Here is a 24,198-nt window from a genome sequence, read left to right on the forward strand (position 1 = left end):
ACAGGTTTAGAACTGACTCTAAGCCTGGGATCAACTCAAACCTGAAGGACAGAATTTTTCCTCTACCTTTCCTGCAGAAGAGTTCAAGAGGTTCCGCAAGAAGCCCGTGTTGTTGTTGCTCACAGGGGTTAATATTGCACTGTTGAATGTCTGCAGGGCTGCAGCTGGCTTGGCTAAGCTAGGGAGTGTCTGGAGAGGTTTATTTTCATTCTTTGAAATTGGTATGAGAAGCTTCTCTGAAATGAAGAAAGAAAAAACATGAGAATATTTTGAAACCATGGAAATACTTTGAATTATTTTTCAAGGCAATATCCTCCTACATGCATATATATGTATGTATGTTATAAGCACCTATATACGTATGTTATATATACATACATATATGTTATATACACATACATATATGTTATATATATATCTCCTCCCAATACATGCAGATAAAATATTTCTTTCATTTAACTTTCTTTAATAAACCAAAGCTTTTAAAATCCGATGTTCTTAAAAAAAAACCCCGAAACCCCCAAACAACAAGAACAAAAAGTATTCTCAAACTGAATTTTCAAGAATACTTGCATCAATGGGATTTTAATCCAGTTTTTGAAACAGAATATGCTAACTCTGCCAGGCTTTACTCCACACCATTGCCATAGCCAGTTCTGCAGCACAGGCACTGAACATCCATCCCAGCAGGCAGATAACATCACTCTCAGCACAAGATATTACTGGGTCTGACCTAAAGTCTTCTGAAAAACAGCCACAAAGGCTTTACTCTTCACTGGTTCTGCACATACCTTTGTTTTCTTTATTCACGTTTCCACTTGTTAGGTTTGAAAACCAATTTAATGAAGGAGAAATATTTACAGAAGCAGTTTGTTTGCTTCCAAGTGCTGACTTAAGAGGAGGATCATGTGTAGGGACTTGTGGGCTCAGGACAAAACTGTTCTGTTGAAGGCCAGGCCTGTCTCCGGATGCCAAGTGCTGAGAAAGCAAAGCAATAACTTGTTTAGACACAAACACACTCTACACGAAGGGAATACAAGCAATAACATGTCCAAACTCATCCTTTGAAAAGTAAAATGGTTTGGCCCTTCAAAACATGTGCTCTCCACAAGAGGTCAGCATTGCAGCTCAGGATCAGGAGATGACAGTTCAGCAGGATTTCAGAGAGCCAAGCTTCCCAGGTGCATTTTCTGGGATTGCTTTGGGAACCAAGTGCAGTTTTAACAGCAGTTCTCACATTTCTAGTCATAGCTGATGCTCAGGCTGGAGCTAAGCTGGAGCTCCAGTTCAGAGAATTAAAACAGATATGGAACATTCCTAAATTTTTCTCTTAAGGTGGCAGCAGAAGGTCTGCCAGGTCTGAGCTACACCTGCCCGAGTGCAGCACTGGCCTGGCCAGCACAATCCAAGCATAGGATTGTCCCTCTCCTTTGCAGCTGAATTATCTGATCATTTGGAGGTCCTAGGAACAGACTAACCAGAACAGCTTTGCCCTGGGATTCCTGTGTGACTGGTGGTTTTCCTCTCTGAAAATAATATTTTCAGATATTATTCTGCTCTTTTGTCTGCCTACTGTTACATTCTCTATGTCATCTCTCACTGGCTGCTGATGCTTGCCAAGGATTCTAAACGTGACATAATACAAATCCCTTCAACCTTTAATGAGCTTATCCTTGCACAACAAGTGCAGTAACTAGTTCTATAAAGATGAGTAGATAAATTTAATGCAGCTCTTTGTCCACAATCACAGGCAATCTTAATTCAGAAGACTGAAGCCAGGTCAGTTGGATACAAACTTTTGATTCACATAACTATCTTCCACACTTTTAACAACTGAAATATTTTTTCTCTTCTGTTCATTACTTACAACAAAATCAAGTCCAACCTGCTTCTTACACTTAAGGTAAGGTTTATTTTCAAGATAAGGCTATGAATAAACATCTAAAAATTAAAATCACTAAATTCACCCCATTTCCTGTGAGATACCACCAACCTAAACTATTAATTTGTGCTCTGTTTTCAAAAGGAAAAAAAATATTACACTCATTTATAAATACATGTATCTTGTGGGGTTTCCTTTGTTTTGTTTGGTTGTTTGGTTTTTTTTTAATATACAGAGAAGAAAAACTACCAGACTGCCAGAGAAATCAGTGATTTTCCACACTCTTCTAAATCTCAATTTTTTTCATGTTTAGTTCTTTTATGCATCCCAGTGCTCTTCCACCTTACTAACTCTTTTAGATGCTGCATGTATTGTATCTCCAGGACTCAAGGAATAGCCTACACTTCAAAACCATTCCCACTCATCTGTTCTTCATATTCTTCTCTTAAGGGATCTCTCAATCTAATTCCATTTTTGCTCTACATATCCTCATGAGCCTTTTTCAAGGATAGGTCAACTACTGAGGCCCCAGTGTCAAAGGAACACAATGAGATTTTTCCCCCAAAACTTCAAGAACTGAACCAGAAAGATGAACAGTGAATACAAATTCTAACTATGTGGTGGGGTTATCACAGAGGTCAGGGCTGGCATCCTAAAAGTCAAATTAGCAGTGGCTTCAAGAACATGCAATAGACTGACACAAACTTAACTGCACAGACATAGAGGCAGTAACAATACCTGTTTTGAATCCTCCTTTAGAGCTGGCTTTGATAGTGCTTTAAACTGCTTATTTGCACAAGGGCAATTTGCCTTTATTCCCCATTTTGTTCTTACGGAGTGAACAATGTCACCAACATCGTAGAGAGCTGAAGGGAGAGAACCATCAGTGAGCTCACATGTAATCACAACATCCAGCAGTCACTCAGACTTTCTAAGAAATTGTGTGTTGTGCTTACAAACAATAACGTGAATACTGTTCATCATTAAACAAGAAGTTCTGCTACTTCTATGTAAAGGTCAAAGATAATAAAACAGTATTAAACACACATGCTATTCCTGTCTTTGGATAATAAATTTTAAGCTTTTACTAACTTTACTACTAAAATCAAACCTCACTCACTACAATATCAACAACACATAAAAGACAGCAAAATCCTACAGCATATTTTTATGCAGATGAAATATTTCCAGTACCTTTTCCAGGAATTATTTGTGTAGGCATTAGATTCTCTGGTTCATGTGCCTGCCCCTTCACACATTTAAACCAAGAGAAAGTATCTGAGTCATCATCTGTAAAACAAAAACATTACATTTTTTTGTTACTACTCTGGAAAGCCACATATTTTACTATTACTGATGTACCCAACCACAGGTCTACAACATGTCCTTTTGGTTGGGAAGGCTTTTTTTGGTCTCATTTAAGGTTGCCATTGACTTCCAAGTTCAACACAGATTTTATTTCCCTTCTTCCCCCTTTGTTTCAGGTAGTAATATGCACTCCCACCTTCATGTGAGCTTTTCTTCCTCATCCTGTAGCAATCCACACACACACCAAAGCCACACTTGGAGCAGACCCAGTGCAGGTTGAAAATTGTGGTGTCACAGACATCACACATCTCACGAACGCCACGAACCGCACGCTTCCAGGCCACCTGTCCTGTGGGCAGCAACGGGACAGTCAAAGTGTTAGTACAAACAAATCCAGTATTTGCATGTTCCTACAGTCACTTAAAAACTACAGTGATGTGACTCAGACTTGGTTTCGTATTGAAACTCCAAAAAATGCTTTTGTTCTTACACAACAGTCCAAGCAATTGAGATCAGTTTGCTTCCTCCTGTGCAGCACCAACCACTGCTCTTATTCCTGACATGTGTTTTCCCAAGTTAACAAGCACATTCCTGACATTTTCCTAAGAAGAAATACCACAGTTACTCCAGGAATAAATTCAGGTACTGCTGGCAAGCTAAGCTTAATGTGTAGCTTGCCAGCACCAGCTCGTCCTTGTTCTCTATTCAGTAGCATGGTGGGCAAGTAGCTGTCTTCCTTTTGGGAGGTTTTATGTGTTTGTGTTTATCTGACCTTCTCAGAATGGTGAATTTTCTTCTCTAAAGCACTGACTGCTGCTGTTCAGATTTCCTATGTATCCACTATATTCCCCTTTCCTCATCCCAAGCCACTTCTTCAGTTCACTCAAAACATCGCAAACACTGACAGTATCTTGCAAAAAATTGCAAGCCCTCCCAGAACTGCGTTCTTTTTCTGTGAATCTGTGATTATGCAAGAACTATTTTAGCCTGATCTCCATTTCCTTATGTTGCCAGCTAGGAAACTAGACAAGACAAAAAGCACACACCTGCCTCCTCCTACTACCTTCCACACTTGTAAATTCTCTGAAACTTTCCTGCCCACAATGTTTCTTAATTTTAAAAGCAACTTAAGAGAGATCATGTCCTAATACATGCTAAAAAAACCATACCAGGATCCAAGACATCTGTTGCTCTTCTTCTGAATAATGCCCATTGACTATGTATGGAACAACACTGGAATAGCTTTGCACACTTTGTTCTTTAGGAGGTAAAAATTGTTTGACTACTTGCTTCAGAATTCTTCCAAGAGACACAGGTCTAAATATCACCAGCTCTGTTCTTCTCTGCCTTTTAAAAACATGCACTATATTTATCATTTTCTAGGTCAACCCTTCAATTTCCCCCAAACAGGATGAAGGTTTCTTATCTTCTGAATGCCATTTCCTATCTTTCCTGAATCTTTTCCCTTTCTACTCCTTCTATTTTTTGGTTCCTCTCTGTAATTTGATCTTGTTTCCTTTTGGCATTTGGTGGCCAAGGAACAACATGACCTAACAAGCTGTTCTTTCTACACTGGTCAATTTTTTACTTCACATGGATAATACACTTTAATTTACCATAACTTCAAGGCAGGGTGGCAGAAGAATCTCCCTTTTTCCTGTGCTGAAACTCCCACTGAACTGTTCAAAAAACACCACATAACCAGACTGTAAATTACTCCTTTCCTGCTCAGGGAATTCAAAATAACCTCCATATTAATGAAAATGAATTCTTTTTATAGCCAGTCAGGGCAATAAAATCAAAGATGAATTAATGAGATTTTGCTCCTTTCAAGCCAATTCCAGAACTCACACATATCTATCTTTTTTAAGCAGAGGATGTTTCTGGTAGCTATGCCAACAGATGCATCCTCTGTTATTAAGAAACACCACATCTCCCCTTTGTTTCATGAATTCACCCAAAGCTTCACCCTCCCAAAACTGTTTCTCTATTCCAGTCTATATATCTCACTCCAGTTACAGATAACTTGGTTCCACAGGCCTGAACATGCTGCACGTCAAGAGAAGAGCAAAGCTTGCAGATTCCAAGCAGCCCAAGGTAATAGTCCAGAAATACTCCCTGTGGGGTATCTCAAGTCTTCCCCTTGCTTTTGAAGGGCATTCAAGCTTGTTCAGCTTTTTTATCTCTTTCAGAGCAGTGGAGTGACTGCCAAACAGAGGATCTTTATCTAATGTCAACACTCCCCAAACACAGCAGACAGCGGCAATCTCCTAAACTGTGCTGGACCCTGGTCATGCACTTAAAATCCAGAAAACAAATAGTTTTAGGAGTCATTCTATATGCAAGGTCACAGATTTCCCCATTTGTCTGGTCACATTTGCTATAGAAATATTTTGATGTGGCCAAACCCCTGTGTTTGTAACTTCCCCAATCAGTTACCCCATCACCAGCACCTCTCTGGTCTATGCCCAGTTGGGCTGCACACTTCTAAAATCACTTCTAAAAGTGCTACTGGAAACTTGCAAGTGGAGGAAAAAGTCTCTTTAACTGACAGACAGCATTAGGTCCATGATGCAGTTCCAATAAAATAGGACCAAAGCAATCTAACAGAACCTGTGCAAAGTAAAATATTTATTTCATTTTTATGCCAAGAACAGATTTTGTTGTCAGCTACCTGGTAGGTGACTTCATTTTTTTTTTACCACTTTGTAACAGGAAAAGTAATTTGATAAATTGAGAAACAACTTCTGACCAAGAAGGGTGGAATTACCTTTCCCTTCCCCCCTCCCTCTGAGGAGCAAAGAGTTGTTGACACTAGCTCACAGTGGCTCTTAACCATTCCCTCTCTGAGAAGAGAGACACTCAAGTCTTATATGATACTTTCAAATATACACAATTTTCATACAGAAGCTAAAGGTTTCACATAAAGCTGTAAAAACACAGATGATTTCAATACAAGTTGATCTTACTGTGTGGTTCAATTGTTGACATGACTTCCTTTTCAGATATCACCAGCTGGCAGAAGTGGTCTCCAATGTTGGCGAGGATGTATTTTGCTGTGTCCAGATCTAGACCCACAACATTTTTGGATAAAGGCAGCCACAGACTAATAGCCTCAGGGTCATACTTATTTGGAGTTAAGAAACCTTCCTCACGCAGTATTCCATGCTTATTAAACTGCAGCCTGATGAAAAAGGGGGAAAAGAACAAAAAGCCCTCATTGTGTCAAGTGCTATACTGGTTTAAATTCATTCCAATTTGTCAATGCTTGAGTTGCAAATACATTTACCGTATGCCAGTGAATTTACTCAAAGGTTACAACAGACATGGGTAAACATATCGGTCACTAGCATTAAGGATGTTCAACACACTGCTTGTTTTAAAGAAAAAAAAGACTAAAAACATCCAGGTTTTTAGTTAGGAAATCTACCTTACAACAAGTGGCTTTTTATTCACACAAAACCAAATCAGGTTTACAATTTTTAAAATGCACTAGCATTAAGGCCCCATCTAGAGATGGCAACAGCAATGATTTTATCAAGGACTATATACAGCTCTCAAGAGAAGTTAGAATGCCTTAAATATAGAATATATTTCAGTAACAATTCATTTGGAAGCAGCTGTCAAAAAGCATCAAGCAAAATTTGAGTAAGACATACTCTTGAGTGATTCTGAGTAGGTGGAAAGAATGAGATCTATATTGTTAGTAGTGTCTTAAATAGAAAACATGAGTTCTGCTCAGGAACCTTTTTACTAAATGCTGTAGAAGAAAGGTGACTTCTGATGACAATGTGTGCTCACTGTAGTGTTAAGTGTGGCATGAGAACAGTGCTGGCAGCTGCTGTCATCAGACAAATGCCATCTCCAGATTTGACAGATTTCACATTCCATAAAAATGGATAATTTCATCAGTTTCAAGTTCTAAACCAAAGGATTCATCTGATTTGAACTGCACTGCAAATCTGAATTGTTATCCTGAGAGGATGAATTAGCATAGTCTGTTGTTACTTTGGTCTTACATATCAGATTATACAAAGATTTACTATAGTAAAATCTCTAATCTAAGGATAAACAACAGATTAGTAGCACATCCGTATTTTTATATATGTTTAGCAAAAAACTGAATTCTAGTGGGTGTACAGATTAAATGTTTCCATGGCAAGCTTAAATGTCTCCAGCTGAAAGCCCCTATCCACTTACTGCAACTCTTCCACAGCTTTGGGTTCATGCTTAACATTTCAGGTGTCCAACCACTAAACTTTGGGAAACCTGCATGGAATCTACCCTCTCATTAGTATCTCCAATTCTACTGAGCTGTAGCACTCAAAGTAAATTCATGTTATCCGACTGGCACTCAGCCCAGAACAGCAAAATAAAGAGCTCTAAGTCCTGCCAAAATATTTTCTGCTCAAATGAAGCAGTTGTATCATTTCTAAGGGCTAAAAAACCATAGGCAGCCACTCATTAGCTGGGTATATTGGTCTTATAGCTACACACCAGCATTAAACAGCTTTGAAACAGAGACCTACATGAGACCATTCTGGCCAAATAACTGGGTTTTTTTCACATTCCTTTCACATTTAAGGAATTCCAAGGTGTTTATCTAAATTGTTCTTACCTTCTGAAGTGAAAGAATCGGCAGAAGACAGTGGAGTCTCTCTGCTCCTTGTTCTTGCGGTAGCTGTCCAAGCGGCACTCCCTGCACTTGTGCAGGTGAGGGGCGATGTTATTGCAGGAGCCATCCTGCACAAATGCCTCTCCACTCTGTTGCAGCTTCTTCACTTTAGCAGCATCAGATAAAATGGACTTGCGAACAATTACTGCAGGGAAGAGCAGCCAGGATTAGAAAAGCCTGTTTTTCACACGCAAATGCCAGCAAATGTATTTTAGTGAAAGATCCTCGTCAACTTTTCCTGTAAGTTTCACATTACGTTGAAACAAAGTTATGCTAGAAATATTTGTAGTTGGCAAAAACCTCTCCTCCAGTCAGCAGGAACAGTCTCAAGGTGCAGTTCCAGTGGAGTCACACAGTCTGTGGACCCGAATTTAAGAGCTCCTTTCACTTTCTCACAGAGGAGTATTTTGAAAGACCATCTGCTTTTAAAGGAAGTTCTTCAGACAGAGCTGGAGCCATAAGCAGATTAGGGCATGAAGCAACCACATTTCACAAGAAATGGGAACAGAGTACAACCTGGCCATTTCTCAGTCCTGTTTTCCCCCTTAGTGATGCAACAGCTTTCAGCATCTTACCATAACAGATGCCAAACATTTCCCATCCTCCTACACTGACAGTGAGGCCTTGCAGGGGACACAACAGTGACTGCTTGGCTGGCTCTGTATCCAGGCTAATTATGGAATAGCACATGGTAATCCAAGACCAAGCAACAGGAAAAATATATATAAAAAAAAAAGAGGCGGGTATGTAGGGGGATTCCCAGAGTCCTGAACAATAAGCAATATCACCTGATGCACAGCAGGACACATGACACCAGGAGTCCAGCTCCTCAAACCATCACAGCCTTTCCCCTCCTGTCCCATGTGAAAAACTGAAGAGCTCACCAAGTGGAAAAGAGGAACAAGGATGGTGGTTTTGGGGTTGAGTGGTTTTGGTGGTAGTGGGTGGGTTTTTGTTTGTTTTGCTCTCATGACAGTTTTTAAATTAAAGCTCCTCTTAAACAGATCTTTTTTGAGGACAACTTCCACCCCTCACCATTTTTGTGAAATTTAGGATCGTTGCTAAAAGGTAGCCTCATTATGCCATCAGCATCTGTATTCCAAACAAAACCTTACAGAATCTCTTTTGCTGTTCTGTTCTTGCATAAATTTTGTTACAACTTGTTTCTAAAAACTAATTATTAGTTCTTTTCCTTTATCAGGAAAGGGTGTTTCTCCAGTTTATTGCATTCCCATCATAAAAGAACATACAAATGACTCAATCCTGATTTACTCACACAATTTAAATTACTAATTTTGCATGCATAACAAATTTCCTACTTCTAATTAGAAAATACGACTTTCAAATGACAGGAAGTTTTAGAAACACTTACTATTATCCTGGATCTTGGCAGTTCCAGTCCAAAAGCTTTCACTCTCACTTTTGTCACAAAGAATCTCATTTGAATTTCTTCTAATAAAAAACTCCATGTCTGCAAGTTCATCAGTCTTGTTTCCTTTGTGGCTGCTGTGGCTGTTGCAGCTGCTTTGTGATTTAACCCCACACTCATTGAAGGACAGAAGATGAGCATCTGAGGTTGAGGGTCTGCAATCTAAAGTTCGCTGCAGTTCAACAGTGCCACTGCCTCTGGGTACTGCTATGGAAGGGTTGGGATGCTGCAACTGTTTTATGGAAATGCATTCCTTGGGAAAGTTTGTTGTGGCCTTCATAAAAGGGTCATTAGTACTCTTCAGGTTGGTTCCCTTTTCATTAGCTGAATCAGTCAAAGGTGAAGATCTTGAGGTTTTCAAAGAGGTATATTTACCATTTTGATCACTAAGATTTTGTGTTTGCTCTTTAGACATAAACCCCACTTTAGGAAAGGCCGTCAGATCTTCTGTCAGTGGTTTAACTCCAGTATTAAGACAGGAAGGATGAGTTTCTGGTAAGCTTCGTCTACATGAGCTGAAACAACATGCAATAATTAGGGAAAAAAAACACAAACACATCAAAAAAATCAGAGCATCAGCTGCTCAATCTAGCCACATTTAAAGCCTGAAAGAAGAAATTTAGTTAATTATGTGCTTTGAATTTCTGATGTTTGAGTATTTTAAATTTTGTGTGAGGCTAAATAGGTTTGTGTTTTTCAGGTATTTTATCTGGGTTTGATTTTTTTTAAGAGTTAGAACAATAAAGCTCTACACCCATGTAGGCACACAAATTTGGGTATTGCTGCTACTCCACTACCTTCTCTCACGATTAAACAGTTGCTTTCTCATTTTCTCCATGCAACTGCTGAATAACCAAATGCATTTCATTTACATGTCTCTGGAAAGATTCTCAAGGAACTTCTGACTGGCAGCCCAAGTCAGTATGCTGGAAACTGTAAAACCTCACTCACAGAAAAACCTTTCAATAAATTTATATTTTCCACATTCAGCATATGAGAGGTAAAACTAGTAGAAAAACCCCTAACAGCACTTCAAATTTGGGTTTTCCTGCCACACTGCTTCTACCGTTACATCCATATTGTCACATGACTGGGGGTAGCAGAAGTTCAAAGGCACTGGTGTTCAACAGAAATATAACTGAGAACCTGTAGCTGATCTGCAAGAAAGCAGACACCTGCCTGAACAAGCTCTGGGTTTTCTTGGGGGCAGGGAAGGAATGCATTTGACAAAGCAGACACCACACCTGTATATCCACTTACAGGTGAGTACAATGAAGCAGTGACATTAGCCTGGCACATTGAAGGGCCACTTCCTTAAAGATAAATAAGAACACAGCATTAGGAAGTAAATTACATATCTAGGGTAAGCAAGTCTAACACTTTTCTATGTTGGTATTACAGAAGAGTAGTTACTACAGCTCTTTAGAACTACCTCAGAGTTCATTGTGCTAAGAATCAGAATTATTTTTGGAAGCAAAACATCTGTATAAGCATAAAACTGTTTCCTTACCCCTGAGGAGTTTCTGCACCAAGGTTGGGTGGTGAGTTGGCTGGCAGAGGCAGGCCTTGGTGCCTTTGGTCTTTATTTGCAGGAGTACATCCCAGCAGTGCTTCACCCAGCACAGTTGGTACTGACTGCACGTGTCCCTGGCTGGGAGAAACCTGCAAGGGAGATTTTAACAGTTAGAAAAATTCAGAATAACAAAATTATAACTTTGCAGGGTTCAGCCTGAAATGAAAAATATATTAATACTCTTCCTACCATGTTTAATAAAGCAAATTAAAGAGTCACTTAGTTCATGAGGTGGAAAGACTTTAAAGTGTCCATTTAAACCTCAAAGTTCCATGAAAGACCGTTCATATTAATTCATTTCTCCCCAGTTAACAACAAACTTTTTGGGCAAACTGCATTAAGCAAGTGGAAATGAAGACAAAGTTCTGCTCTTTGTGACTGCCAGTGCAACAGTGTTTCTAAAGTAATTGCAGTAATTGGCAGTCAGAAATAAATTTCTTAGCTCAGCTGAAAATCCCATAGAAAATCAGAACTGTGAAGTCTGACAGCATTACCAAAGACCTGAACTTTCTTGTAGCAAGAAAAGTTTTGCACCAGAATTCTAGAAAGTGCTAAGTAAAGAAATCCTACATTGATTAAATCACCATCCTGAGAAATCTGTAATTCATGTAGGAATACAACAGGCCTACCAAATTAGCAAGTGTCTTTAGAAGAGTAGCTTTTCTGTGGGGGTCCTTCCCCAGCTCCAACATTCACATTTTACTCCCACGTGTTCCACTTACTGCTGGGAAGTTACACTACAGGCTCCTTAGCATCAGCTCCAAAATATTTCCTTTTTGCTTTGGTATTACACAGCTGTCAAGCTCTTAGAAAAATGCTGTAGATAATTAACTCCACACAAGAAATCAGTACTATCACATACTTATTAACTTCAACTAATCACTCCCACATACAGTCACCAAAATCAGAGTAACAAATAGCTTCTGGTTTCCTTACTAGAAAGCACACTCACTGTAAGCACTTAGAAAAAATGGTTGCAGGGCATTTCCCAAAGAGTACAAAAGTGATAAATGATCCAGTCCTTTGAAGGAAGGCAGACTGGAAAATGAAATGTAAATAACTTCACTGCTTTAAGGAAAAACTATGGCAAAACAAGCTATGAAGTCAGATCATGGTAATTCTTCAGCAGGGCATTTGGAATGTGAAATACAGACCAGCTTTGTGTGTGTCAAGCAGGCTCCTCAGTGACTGAATTATGCAGAAAACTGAAGAAAGGCAGACTGAGCACCAAAAGCTGCTAAAGGTACCCAAGCACAAGCTGTGGAAACAAAACTGCAATCCTTTGCTACTCCATGCTGCCCTGCTGCATGCTCTTCCTCAGCAGTAAATACAGGACAGGAGAGTCTCTTCACTGAGGCATCTTACCCTGTGCTTGTTGCCTCATGCTGGTTCTCTGTGAGGTTGTTAAAGATTGATAATGACTACACACCCAGCCATTATCCAGATCTGCACAGCTGACTCCATACAGGACTGACTGCAGAGAAGCAACACAATCCCCTCCCTCCCATTCCAGAGCTTCCTGAAGACTGGCTACTCCTGCCTAAAATGCAGGTTTTGGTCTGAAACACTGGGGCAAAATTACAGGGGAAGTTTGAAATACTGTTCTTCAGCCAAGCCATGATTTTTCATTTGCATTTCTACACTTAAGTTACCCCGACTGTCTTTTGACCTTAAAGAGTTTACTTATCTCTCAGTGATACCTGGCAGGTCACTCACAAAAGAAATAAAATCAGACAGGAGTACTAGAAAAGTCACATTCTCTTTCTGTACTGAAACAACCTTCAACTGCTGCTTGTGCAGCTTGAATCCTCAAAGCATCCAAGTGCAGCTGAAGGTTTTGGGTTCAAGTACAAAATACTTAAAGAAAGAACATGAAAAGCAAAGGTTATGAACTTCAGAATTCCTTTGTGTTTTCTCCCACTGCAAGAATACTTGACCAGGCAGACCAACTCCAAGGCAGGAGGAGGGCACAAAAAGCACAGTAAAAAACCCCCAACAAACAAAACCCCTAACAAACCACCAACATTCAAGGCTTAGTAGCTTTTGCTCCAACTATCACAAGGCAAGATGTTCAATTCATGCCCAGACAAACTTGAAAGAACTCAATACACCCTCCAAGAGATTATATTTATCATTCTACTTTCCAATCTAATCCTTATTTAAGATGCTTTGAGAAGCGACGTAAGCATTATGTAAAATGCCATATATAACAGAGCAAGACATTACCTCAGGAGAAGATTTTGTGTGTTTAGCATCAACATTTCCACTGTTCTCAGTTGACTTCCTTTTCACACCCCCAATTCTTTTTGATTTATCTGAAAGAGGTGATCAAGATTAGTCTATCACAAATAACCTATTTAGTGTTTGAAGGACAAAAAGTAATAGGTCTTACCACATTTTCCATTGTTGTCATATATGATTTCAACATGAATTAATTCTGGATCAAGAGTTTTTAAAGCTGGAATCTTGAAAAGGACAGGAAACACAGAAGAAGCCATTTAGAGAGGTGAAACTATTTGAGTATATTTATCTTAGATGTGGTGGTATGGACTAAGCTTAGACACTTAACTTCTAGGTTGTCTGAATACCAAGCTTAATTTAACAACATACCATGTGACAGTGTCTCTGCAAAAAACAAACTGTACTTGAGAGCACTGTCTGCACAAAGAGCAATGAAACCAAGATCATGTTTGCTTCACTCTTGGAATAAAAATTGCAGGTCTCCCTCATTTTTCATAGAAGGACATTTGTAATTTAATAATTTACCAGCAGCATAAAGAAACACTTCAGGTTACATTGTTCTGCACTACACTGACACCCACGTTTAAAGATTGCAGTAAAGACAGAAATAAAAATGGTGTTGCTGGAGATATAAACAAAAGTTTGCAATTATTCCCCGTATCCATTTGTAAACCACTGCAACTGGTTCCTACCTCCTGACAGTTGACTTCTAGAGTTCTTGTAGCTGGATTACCATTGACAACAACAGCTGTGAACCACTGAGTGGAAGGGTCCAGGCTATAAATCCTAATTTTTGAACCAATGATATTTTTTCCACCTACAAAGTTGGGGGAAAAAAGAGCTTAAGACAAGGGAGGCATGAAGATCACCACAGTTCTCAAAATGATTTTTTCTTGTCCTTGCAGTATGGGAAATGAAAACTGTAAGCTGCAATATTTACCCTTCCATAAAAGTAATTCCCTGCATGTGCAAACACATAACTACAAATATGCTGGTATAAACCCAGTCATTAAGAATTTAAAGCTGGCAAAAAAAAATAACAATTTTAAATCTGACTAAAAAATAAAGCCTCTATAGAACACCTTGGAAGTATTCATAAACAAACAAACTGGGAAAAAATTAGGTCACTTGAAACAATAAAATCAAAATTTTTGAGAATTACTACAAGTTTGATCGATTTCACAAGTACCAGGCCATCTATATGTGCCTGAATTACACACTCTTAAAAAAGAAATACTTGAAACTTAAACATCTACAATCCTTCACATTTTGCATTCACTGCTGAGACAGTAAAATCAGTATTTTTAAAAAGCTTTTATCCCCTAGAACAGATTACCAATTAATTAAACCAACACTGCAAGGATTTCCCTTTGGACCTGAGCATTTACTGCCAGTTTTCCGCTCCACAGTATGCTTGTACCTTGGACCAAGCGTGTCTCATCAAGGTGTTTCTTAACCAGAGCCTGAATTTCTTCATTTACATTTTGATCATCTTTAAGAGAAAGCCTGGAACTGTCCACATCCTATTTCAGGAGAAAAAAAAAGAACAGAAGCTTGCATTTAGGATAATGCTTTTAACAAAATCCCACAATATTTAAAATGAAGATGGCAGCAATTCATACAAATCCAATTCTCATTAATCTGTTCCCCATCAGTTCTAGGATGATGGACTGGAGGCAGATAATTTCCTGTCACTAATTCGCAACAAGCACTTGCAAGACAGACTGAAGTGAGCTCTCCATGTCTACTTCTATATTGTTCTGAAAATAACCCAGTTTTATTGTACTACATTGCTAATAGCAGTAAGTCTGAACTGTTCATTCTTAACTTAGGGTTCTAAGTTCTCAGAAGCAGCAGCAAATTTGTCCTGAGCAGACACAAATGAAAATATTTTATGTTTCTATTTGTGATAATGCCAGGATCCAAGACACCATTATAAAATGTTTATAGGAATGAAAACAGAGTCAACTACATATAAAATATTCATAATTCTTCAGCATGATGTATGTGTATTATTTTTTCCTCTTGAATTCTTGAATGAGAATTGACTCTGAAATGGAAAGGTCACAACAAGTTTCCACTCAAGGCTCAAAGAGTGCAAATAAGAAAAGGGTTTGGGGCTGGGTTTTATCTTTTTGTCCCAGGCACTGCTCTGATATTTTTAAGAGGAAGACTGAAGGAGTAGAAGTCAGCAAACAGTTATTCAAGATGCCAGTAAAGCAATCTTTTCCACTGCAGTGCTGAGATAAGGCTTCTGCATAAAGAGATCTCAACCCTGCTGTTGAGCAAACACAAGCAAGACAACCATCTACAACTCAAATTTGGCTTTTAGTGACTCTCTTGTCAAGAGTCTAAAGGACTTGTGTATTTGCTGACTGTTAACAAGTCAAAGTAGAACACCAATGATGACACTACTTGCAGTTCCAACATGGGACAACCATTACTACTTTTATTTCAGATTGTTTACCAGTCTTAAGAATAGTTTCTTAAAAAGGGTAAATCCTTTATCTTTAGCTGATACTATTCTTCCAAACACCTGCCCAGGGACAATTGTTTCAACCCATGTCTAATTTTCACTATCAAACTTTCCTCTGGTGCTCAAGAAAGGGACAGTAATTCAACAATCTCATTTACATTCTGCCCAATTCCTCATTTGTTTAGGATTAGCAGTAATGTGCTTCTGTTAAACAGCAAGATTCATGCCAGACATTCCTGCAACTCCTTGCAAAATAATGACAGTCATGTCCAAAAAAACAAAAGGGAAACTATTCCAGGTTATCCCCAAAAATCAACATGCAATTGCAGTCACCTGAGCTGAATAACTGTCCTTCATCCAGCTGCATAGTCCCTCATCCAGCTCTCCTGAGTGACCCTGTCCTGAATCAGCTCCAGAAGGTTTTTAATCAGACACATTACATTCAGAACTGATACTTATGAGTTACAGAAATAAGCACCTCAAGTTTTTACCCATCTGAAGTTTGCATTTCCATTACATTACCCTGATGCATCCTAAATATCAGGATATGAGATTCATCTTTCATCTCTACAATGCCAATCAAGGTTACCTGGATGGGCGTCAAGAGGTCTTTAGAAAGAAAAACACACTTCTCTTCACCCAGGTAGCGCACGGAAACTAGTGATCCCATTCCAGCTTTGTCCACCAAGGACTTGTAGGTCTAAAAAGAGCAATAAACAAGTCTCAGAAACAGAGTATGAAGAGCTCATCATTCATCATTTACAATCAAACAATTACTTTAATTTTGCTTCTATTTCTTTGTTAAGTTACTACATCCAGAGGCAACTCCTAAAAACAAAGCTAGTTTCCAATAAAATTTCTAATATACACTTAATGAAAGTTACTAGACTCCACTCGAAATTAATTTTACATAGCAGTGTGAATTAGGAATTCAGTGCAGGTGACTATCATTAGCAAGTAATCATTCATGCCCACATGAAAAATTTATTAATGTAATAATTCCAATTGTAGATATATTACTAATCAATCAATCTCCTTATGGTAGACTGGGGAAATAACTAGCAAATCAGTGAATGTCTGCAGCATAGTCTATATTAAAGTTCACAAAACTTGTGCAACACTGATAATACACTGAAAACTTAATTTAGGCACATGTGATGATTTGGACAGCCTCATAGTTGTTGTAACACTGCACTGCAACAATGAAGTTGTGTTCAGGTATACCAAAGGCTTTAAGAACAGACAAGAAACAAAAGTTTCCTTTAAAAGCTTCTGAACACTTCCTAAGTGTCCAGAAGTTGCAAGAGTAACTCCTCTCTACCTGAAAGGTATAGCTGTGCCCCATTTACAAAAAAGGAAACCATTCTGATTGGAGAGGGCAGCCTTTTTTTGATCAGTCCTCCAAAAACCCAACCAGATACTCTTTCTCATCTTCACCTCAGTTAGGACAGCACTGGCAGAGAGACAAGATCCCCACAGGAGGAACTAGTCTCTCCAGGAGTAACTGAGCATTACAAGATTCCTACAAAGCTACTCTACTTGTCAGAAACACACTCTCCCATATACTTGAACCAGTAAGTTGTGATCAATTTTCAAATGAATTAACCCACACACCTCTTTTGTGACCTCTGCTTTCCTGCCCTATGTAAAAGGGAGAAAGTCTTCTTTTGCCAAGGCAACATCCAGGACTGGCCTACACTTGATACTACATCTTGCTTGCTAAATGAGCTTTGAAATACGTACCCTGCATGAACTGACACATCAAACACTTCAGGAGGAAAACCTAATGCCAAAACTGAAGACAAGTCTCCAGTAAAAACTATTCAGACACTAGGAAATGGACAACAGCTAAGTTTAAATATGAAGGTTTTCAGAACAGCAAAAAAAGGTTTTCTGTTCAGCAAAATCTAACAGAGGAACTGCTGGTATTAATGCACAGCCCAGGAAATAAAATTAAGGATTTATATTTCTACTTCCTCTCCCACTCTATTGGGTCCTAGTTCCAGTAAGTATCTGCTTATATTGACTTTGCTTAAGAAATAAAGACCAGCTAAAATGCAGCAATATGAATTACAATGCACTCTTTATACCTAGCAAAGTTAATAGTATTGAAACAGACTACAGCTTCAGCATAACTCATGTTCAGCAAGTTTACAGGTTCACATCTTCACTTATCTCACTACTTTCTTGAGCAGCACTATCCAAAGTAGTCAAGTACAACTATACTGGCTGAATACATTAAGAAATATTCCCTGTTCACCTCCCCTGGCTAATTTGCCTATTCAGCCATGCATGGCAAGTACAGAAAGCTTAGTTCTCCCCTTGTACAGTATAGCTCAGCTTTTTGTATGGAGAAAAGCCAAATCTCACAAATCATTCATGTGAGGCAGGCATCACATAAGAGTAATCTGACTTATTTTTATCTCAGGATCAAGAATCACCACAGTATTAACTTGAGGCAGAGTCAAAAATTTCAAATAAAAATGAAGGCTATCCTTAGAAACCTATTTATTTACACTTTTTCTCTCTATATTCTTAAGAGAAATTTCATGGAAGGAAAAAAACATGAGACTAGAGAAAGAATGAATTAACAATGCACAGAACAGTGGCTTGAGAGAGAAGCAAAGTCATAAAAATACATCCTTGTGTCCACCAACTTTAAATGCTGATGAGCTCTGTCAGCTTGAGCTGCACAAAGATTTTTCTCCCTTCCCAAGACACCCAGAAATGAGGCTGGGCTTGAGAAATTCACACTGGTGACAACGCTGTCCCCAGAAGGTGGAACTGCAGAACCAAGGTGAGTCAAGCCAAGGGTGCACTTGCCATTGCAGGCCACTGGACAGGAGGCATGGACTGGGTTTTTCTTTCAGCCAGCACCAGCTTTTGCTCCACCAGGAATGCTATCATCATCCGACTGTAGACTTCTATCCATCTCCGCTTTTCCCATGATTCATCATCAAATTCTACACAGATCTACAGAAAGGAAGCAAAGGGAATGAGTGACCACCTATAAAATTCAGACACATTCGATATGGAAAAGATAAAACCACCAATTTACTCAAAAATAGAAAAAAAAATTAATGTACTTATAATTCCATCATGATTACTGCCTGTCACATAATCAAGCAATCACTAAAGCATCCAAGGCTGACCTAGCATTTTATAAGTAACACTCAATGTTAATTAGTTTATCATCATTACTGTCACATAACATTTACATTTAACTTTACAACTTCCCATCTCAAAAAAGTTTTATGTTACTCAAGGATAGTTAAACATGTTAACACTGTCACTGGTATTTACAGGAAGGAAAAATACACCCACCCCCCCCCGCCCCTAAAAAGTCCACTAAAACCCAAAGGACTGCCTACAGTAGTGGCACGTGGTTTTACCACAAACTCTAGAGCACTGGAATAAACAAGCTGGTATTCTTTCCAGAAACATTTTAAAAATACCAATCCCAAATAATACCTTCAGCCAATTCATTGAAAGCACAAATGTCAGTAAGACAGTAAAGGTGATCAAATTATGTAATGTGAAGAAAATCACTTCCTGGCTGCTTTTAACTGCTGTTTATCCTTATAAATTTCAGGAACAACTACACAAATTTTTCAAAAGAAAAACTATTTCATGGCAAAAAAATGATGTATTGGCCAACATCTTTGGGATCGCATTACCCTAATTTCAAAGGCAAAATAGGAGATCAGCAACTTGTTGGGAAAGACCACAAATACAACTTGGCCTGAATACAGGAATTAGAACATCTTGGCAGAGGACTTCAGTCTTGGAAAAAACATTTCTCTTCCGAAAGAATACAGCAATCCAGCCTAAACACATTTAGTAAACAGCACAGAAATCTCAGAAACAGTTCCTGGTGTTTTATCATCCCTCTCAGGGGAAAGGCAAGTGAAAACATGCACATAAACAGCACTACCACAGCTACGAGTCATAGACCTAATGGGTACAGAAATGAACTTAGTAATTTTGAGTTGTACAGAAACAATGAAGGCGATAAGCAAATAACCCGAACCAGAACGGCTTGTTTTGTCTACTGCATCAACACTGCACACACAGGAAATACAGCTGAGAAAATAATTCCCACAGCAGATGACAGTCCTTTCATAGAAAATAAAAATTGAAATAAATACTTCTACTCTTTTACAGGAGGAATATTTATGCCCCCTCTCAGTTATTATTCGGGTCTATCATGCTTGCACAGAGCTTCGAGAGGAAAGGAGATGGGTGTGTTTTGGTACAAAGCTCTCCACACCTCCACTGCTCACTCTGCAACTTCTTTAACGCTTCAACTGGAGAACACATCAAGTCAATCGCTTCTGGCAGAGCCATAATCAGCTACAAAGCTCACAAAAGAGTCTCCAGAAGCGCCTGCTTGTTCTCGTCAGAGAAAGTCCCTAAGAGTTTTCTGTACCAAGAACCTCCTCCTCACTACCAGCACGGCACAGGGCACAGCCCCGCGCCCAAAAATGGACAAAGCTCCACCCCTGCCGCAGATCCAAAACAACAAGCTGGTAACAAAGTTTACGTTTTCAAGAAAGAGTTAGAAACATCATTAGAAAAAAAGTTTCGTTTTGTTTAACAAGTAAGGGGATCTTCTTCAGTTAATCGGAGGTCACAAGTTCGCATTACCAAACAAAGAGGAAAGGAGACAAAATTGAGAGATGGTGCTGTTCTTACTGTCACAGGACAGCCATCGATGTCCTCTGTAGAAACAAGCACAACATTCAAGATGCCGCTGCTACAATGGAGTTTTGTCCTTGGGGAGTAGGCACTCAGTCTATACTCTAGTAAGTGCCCAGACATAGCTGAATACTTTTAATGACTACAGTTGCCAAATAAAGCCCCTCAACAACTTCACAGCCAAGCCGTAAACATCGCTTGACTTCCACACAAAATACGCTAACCAATTACAACAATCTTGCAACAACTCTGTGCTCAAAAACCCACTTGGTAATCATTAATAAGAAGAGGCCACCATGCAAGAAGAGTCCAAGAAACCTCCAACACCAGGCATGAATTTGGTATGAGTTTAAAACCTAAGCACTTGTTCATGACCAGCTACTCCAAAGAGCAGGAAAGAAAAGTCACCAACCCCAAATAACATTGGAGGGTTTCGGTTTCAACTCGGGGCAAAAACCTGTTCACAGCTGGCAAGATCTTAAACTGCCTTTAGGAAATAAACCACAGGCGCAGAGTGGGTGCGGTAAAAACCTGCTTTTCAAAATGCCGGTGGAAGAAAACACATTTATAATTAGTTAGAGATAATTTGCGGCATTAGTACAAGCACATCGGGGACTTGGGCAGGGGTGCACGTTTCCAAACATGTTGGCCAAGTCGCCGTCTCCTCTCCCCCCGAAAGCAGCATGTGCACAAACGCGTACACACACCCACACCAACTTCCCCGGTCACACTCTCGATTTAGTAGCTCTCCCTGGAAGTTCCCGGTTACCTTCAGGTCTTGTTTGGATATGTCCGTGTGTGACACAGCCCGGATCTTGCCCGACTTCCAGGGCCATTCCGAGATGAGGCTGGCGTCCCACGTCCTGTCCTCCTCCTCCGACAGGCAGAGGAACCTCTTCCCCACGAGCAGCGACCAGCTCCCCTCGAGCCTCAGCACCATTTTAACTCATCGGGAGGCCTTCAGCGAGGAAAGCGACGGAAGGAGGAGAGAAACACACAGGGCAGGGCGGTGAGCGCTTCCTCCTTCCTCTCCCGGCCGCCCCCCCGCTTCTCCAAGCAGCTCCAGCCGGACCCCCACAGGTCGCCCCCTCCGCCCACGGTCCTGTTAATCACTGCTCGGCGGGGGTGGGTGGAAGGAAACACCAGAAGGTATTTTCAGAACGACTGCAGCGCAGCTCCCGGCCATTCCCACCCCCGCCGCCTCTTTGTTTCCTCCTCTGAGGAGCCAGAGCGCCGGGCGGCAGCCGAAGGGAGGGAGCAGGCGACCAGGCCAAGCTCCTTCCGCCTCACCAACACCCCGGCCTGCCCACCCGGGCAGACTTCCAGCCCTGCCCATGCCCTCACCTGCTCCCCCCCGGCCCCGCTGCCGGCGCACCCCACAGTCACACCGGGCACGGGTCCCGCTCCCCTCCACCCCCCCGCCCCGACTGCCGCCGCGGCCAAGCGACACTGTCGGCGCCGCGCCGCGCTCACGCCCCCTCACCCGTGCGCGCGCCCCCGTCCCGCGCCCCTATTGGCTGGGCCGCGCCAGCGGGGCGGGGCCGGCAGCGACTCTCCCGCCGCGATTGGCCCGGAGGGGCGGGGCCCGAGCGCCCGGCCACACCCCCGAAACCGTTGCTCAGCAGATGGCAGAAAAAAATAAAAAAAAATTATATATCCTTCCGCTTGAGCTTCGAGAGAAGGAGTCCCTCGGGGCCAGCCCGCGGAGCGCCCACAGCCGAGCCCCAAGGGAGGCACGAACGCGCTCTGGGCCGCGGTGCCTTTCTGGGTCCGTGTTCCCGCCTCGGGAGCGCCGAGCCTTCAGCTCTAGGAACTGCCTTTAGAGGTGGCGGAGGGATCGAACCGAGGGCAGAGGGCGTGATACGGCCCCTTATACGTGCGGCTCTCGGCGTACTCAGATATAGCACAGGGGGCGGTGGCACCTGCGGGGCGCCTCCGCTCATGCGCACGGGGGCGGGACCAGCACCTGCGGGAGGCCCACAGGCCGCCATCTTGTTATGCTGAGGGGAATGGGGTTAGGCGGGCCCTGCGGGGCAGGGCACAGAGCACAGGATGAAACATGACAAAATAACAATGTGTCAGAGGTTCCTGGGGAGGATGGCAGGCTGTGGAGGCACTCTAGTTGTGCTTGTTGGAGGTTGTGTAGTTGCGTCTAAAAGCAAATGGCTTCCAGCAGCTCAAGCCTTTAACATAAGCCATGTGTGTTCTTACAAATAACAAGGCAAGATGATAGAATCATAACTGGTTTGGGTTGGAAGGTTCTAGTGCCTCACTGCCTTGACAGGGAAGAATTTATTCTTTAAACCTACTGCCTTTGAGTTTAAAGCCATTCCCAATGAGAACCAAGGAGTTAAACAGAGAATATGACGTGATCTGGGAGATGGTGTTCAGCAGTGACCCAAAAAGACACACATACTCCTCTGCTGTAAGACTTTTCCACCAGAGCATGTGGGAGGAAAAGACCAAAAGTGCAGAAAGTACCCAAGGCAAAGAAGCTGTTGACTCATTTAGTTTACTAAAAACTAATAGTGCTCAACTTATGCTTTCTCCAGGGCTCATTCCACCACCAGAAATGTCTGAGCTTCAAAAACCCCCATCAGAGAGCAGTGGGATATTCCTGTCATACTGTGGTGTCGTCCTCCATTTTCTCCAAGAATCCATTTCCACACATACATTAAATGCACTTTAAGCCTTTCCCACCAATTTCCCTCCACTGATCATTTACGTATTACATTTAAACAAACACATTCATGCATGAAATCAAAAGCCACAAAAAATTCCTCACATGCCATGATGAGAAAATTGCTGTCTGCTCCATGGAAATCAGAAAGAAATCAGAAATAAGCAATTTCTTTGATAACTGTAGGGAATCTCCAATGATTTCTGTCAATGAGAAGAACTTACTAATTCCTACAATTTTCAGCAGGGAGAAACAAAAGAAATACAAGTGAATAATAAAAAAATGATAGATCAGCAACCATGTGCAGTCCGAAGAGCCACTCCTTAACTAGCACTGAAAGAAAAAACAGGTATGTTTGCTTCTCAGATTTTAATATTTACTATATATACCAGACTTGCAAGGTGGAATTTGTGATAAGCTATCGTATAAAGCAAGCTAGATGTGAAACTACCAAATTATTTGTTTCATTGTAGACTTCAGGCTTGTGTAGCAGTGGCTGTACAATTGATACATCATACCATGTAGGTGTTGCATAACTTCATTATTTAAAGCCCTTAGATTTTCTGCAGAGAGAACACTGCCTCAAAGAGTAGATGATTAATACATGCAGGAAGAGGGATGTCAGGCTATAATGAAGCAATATTAGTCAATGTAATAGATCAAGCTGTTGGTAGTGCTCCAGTTGCCTAATAGTATTTTTTTTTTTTCCCATTAGCATCAGAATAAAGGAAGGCTTTAAGGAGAGATTTGAATGACAACAACATAAGTTTAGTGAATGAGCAGCTCCCACATGCAAAGAGTGGCATGGAGGTTGGTCAAAGGTATAAATAAAAATTTAATGTTTTGGGTAGGTCCTGGCCTAGAAGGCTGAGAGTACCAGGTGACGTAGTCCATGAATGCCCTTGAAATTGAACTTATATAGGAAAGGATGCTAAAAGGTGATGCAATTAATAAGGATCATTACAAATGTACATAAAATAAAGTGAATTGGCAGAGGCCAGAAGAGAAGATGGAGATGCAGGCAGAGCACGAGTTGACAGAAAACTGGACAAAACTCAGTCATCCAGGGTACAAACAAGCTTTCAAAGTCCTGAGAGAGTAGAGATATTCAAACCCTAGGGGCTAAGTAGAAGCCACATAATGGAAGACCTTTTACTTTTGAAACAGAGAAGGTAATTAGGTATTTGCTTCTCTTCCCTAGGATTCTTCATTTCTTGACATTAAATAAGGACCAAA

At 40.7% G+C, this 24,198-nt stretch overlaps 1 protein-coding gene across 4 annotated transcripts in view; it reads right to left on the reverse strand.

Annotated features, from left to right (window-relative positions):
• Nucleotides 1–24,198, reverse strand: part of KDM3A (lysine demethylase 3A) — a 32,231-nt gene that overhangs the window by 7,495 nt on the left and 538 nt on the right. Inside the window, exons 1-17 of one of the 4 annotated variants that reach the window (XM_086891369.1) lie at nt 21,766–22,225; nt 21,052–21,240; nt 18,408–18,557; nt 16,174–16,284; nt 14,529–14,631; nt 13,801–13,925; nt 13,260–13,332; nt 13,094–13,182; nt 10,805–10,956; nt 9,238–9,809; nt 7,809–8,010; nt 6,160–6,374; nt 3,387–3,539; nt 3,077–3,172; nt 2,621–2,748; nt 792–978; nt 67–236 (exon numbers count right to left, since the gene is read on the reverse strand). In XM_086891369.1, coding sequence (XP_086747495.1) covers nt 67–236; nt 792–978; nt 2,621–2,748; nt 3,077–3,172; nt 3,387–3,539; nt 6,160–6,374; nt 7,809–8,010; nt 9,238–9,809; nt 10,805–10,956; nt 13,094–13,182; nt 13,260–13,332; nt 13,801–13,925; nt 14,529–14,631; nt 16,174–16,284; nt 18,408–18,557; nt 21,052–21,222 — 2,697 coding nt within the window. In that variant the 5' untranslated portion in view covers nt 21,223–21,240; nt 21,766–22,225. Of the gene's footprint in view, nt 1–66; nt 237–791; nt 979–2,620; nt 2,749–3,076; nt 3,173–3,386; nt 3,540–6,159; nt 6,375–7,808; nt 8,011–9,237; nt 9,810–10,804; nt 10,957–13,093; nt 13,183–13,259; nt 13,333–13,800; nt 13,926–14,528; nt 14,632–16,173; nt 16,285–18,407; nt 18,558–21,051; nt 21,241–21,474; nt 21,599–21,626; nt 22,226–24,198 lie in introns of those variants that run through there. The other 3 variants (XM_086891368.1, XM_086891372.1, XM_086891370.1) reach the window with 3 other exon arrangements.

This window comes from Cyanistes caeruleus, chromosome 5 (genome assembly GCF_971803275.1).
Source record: "Cyanistes caeruleus chromosome 5, bCyaCae1.hap1.1, whole genome shotgun sequence".
In the NCBI taxonomy this organism is placed as follows: Eukaryota; Metazoa; Chordata; class Aves; order Passeriformes; family Paridae; genus Cyanistes; species Cyanistes caeruleus.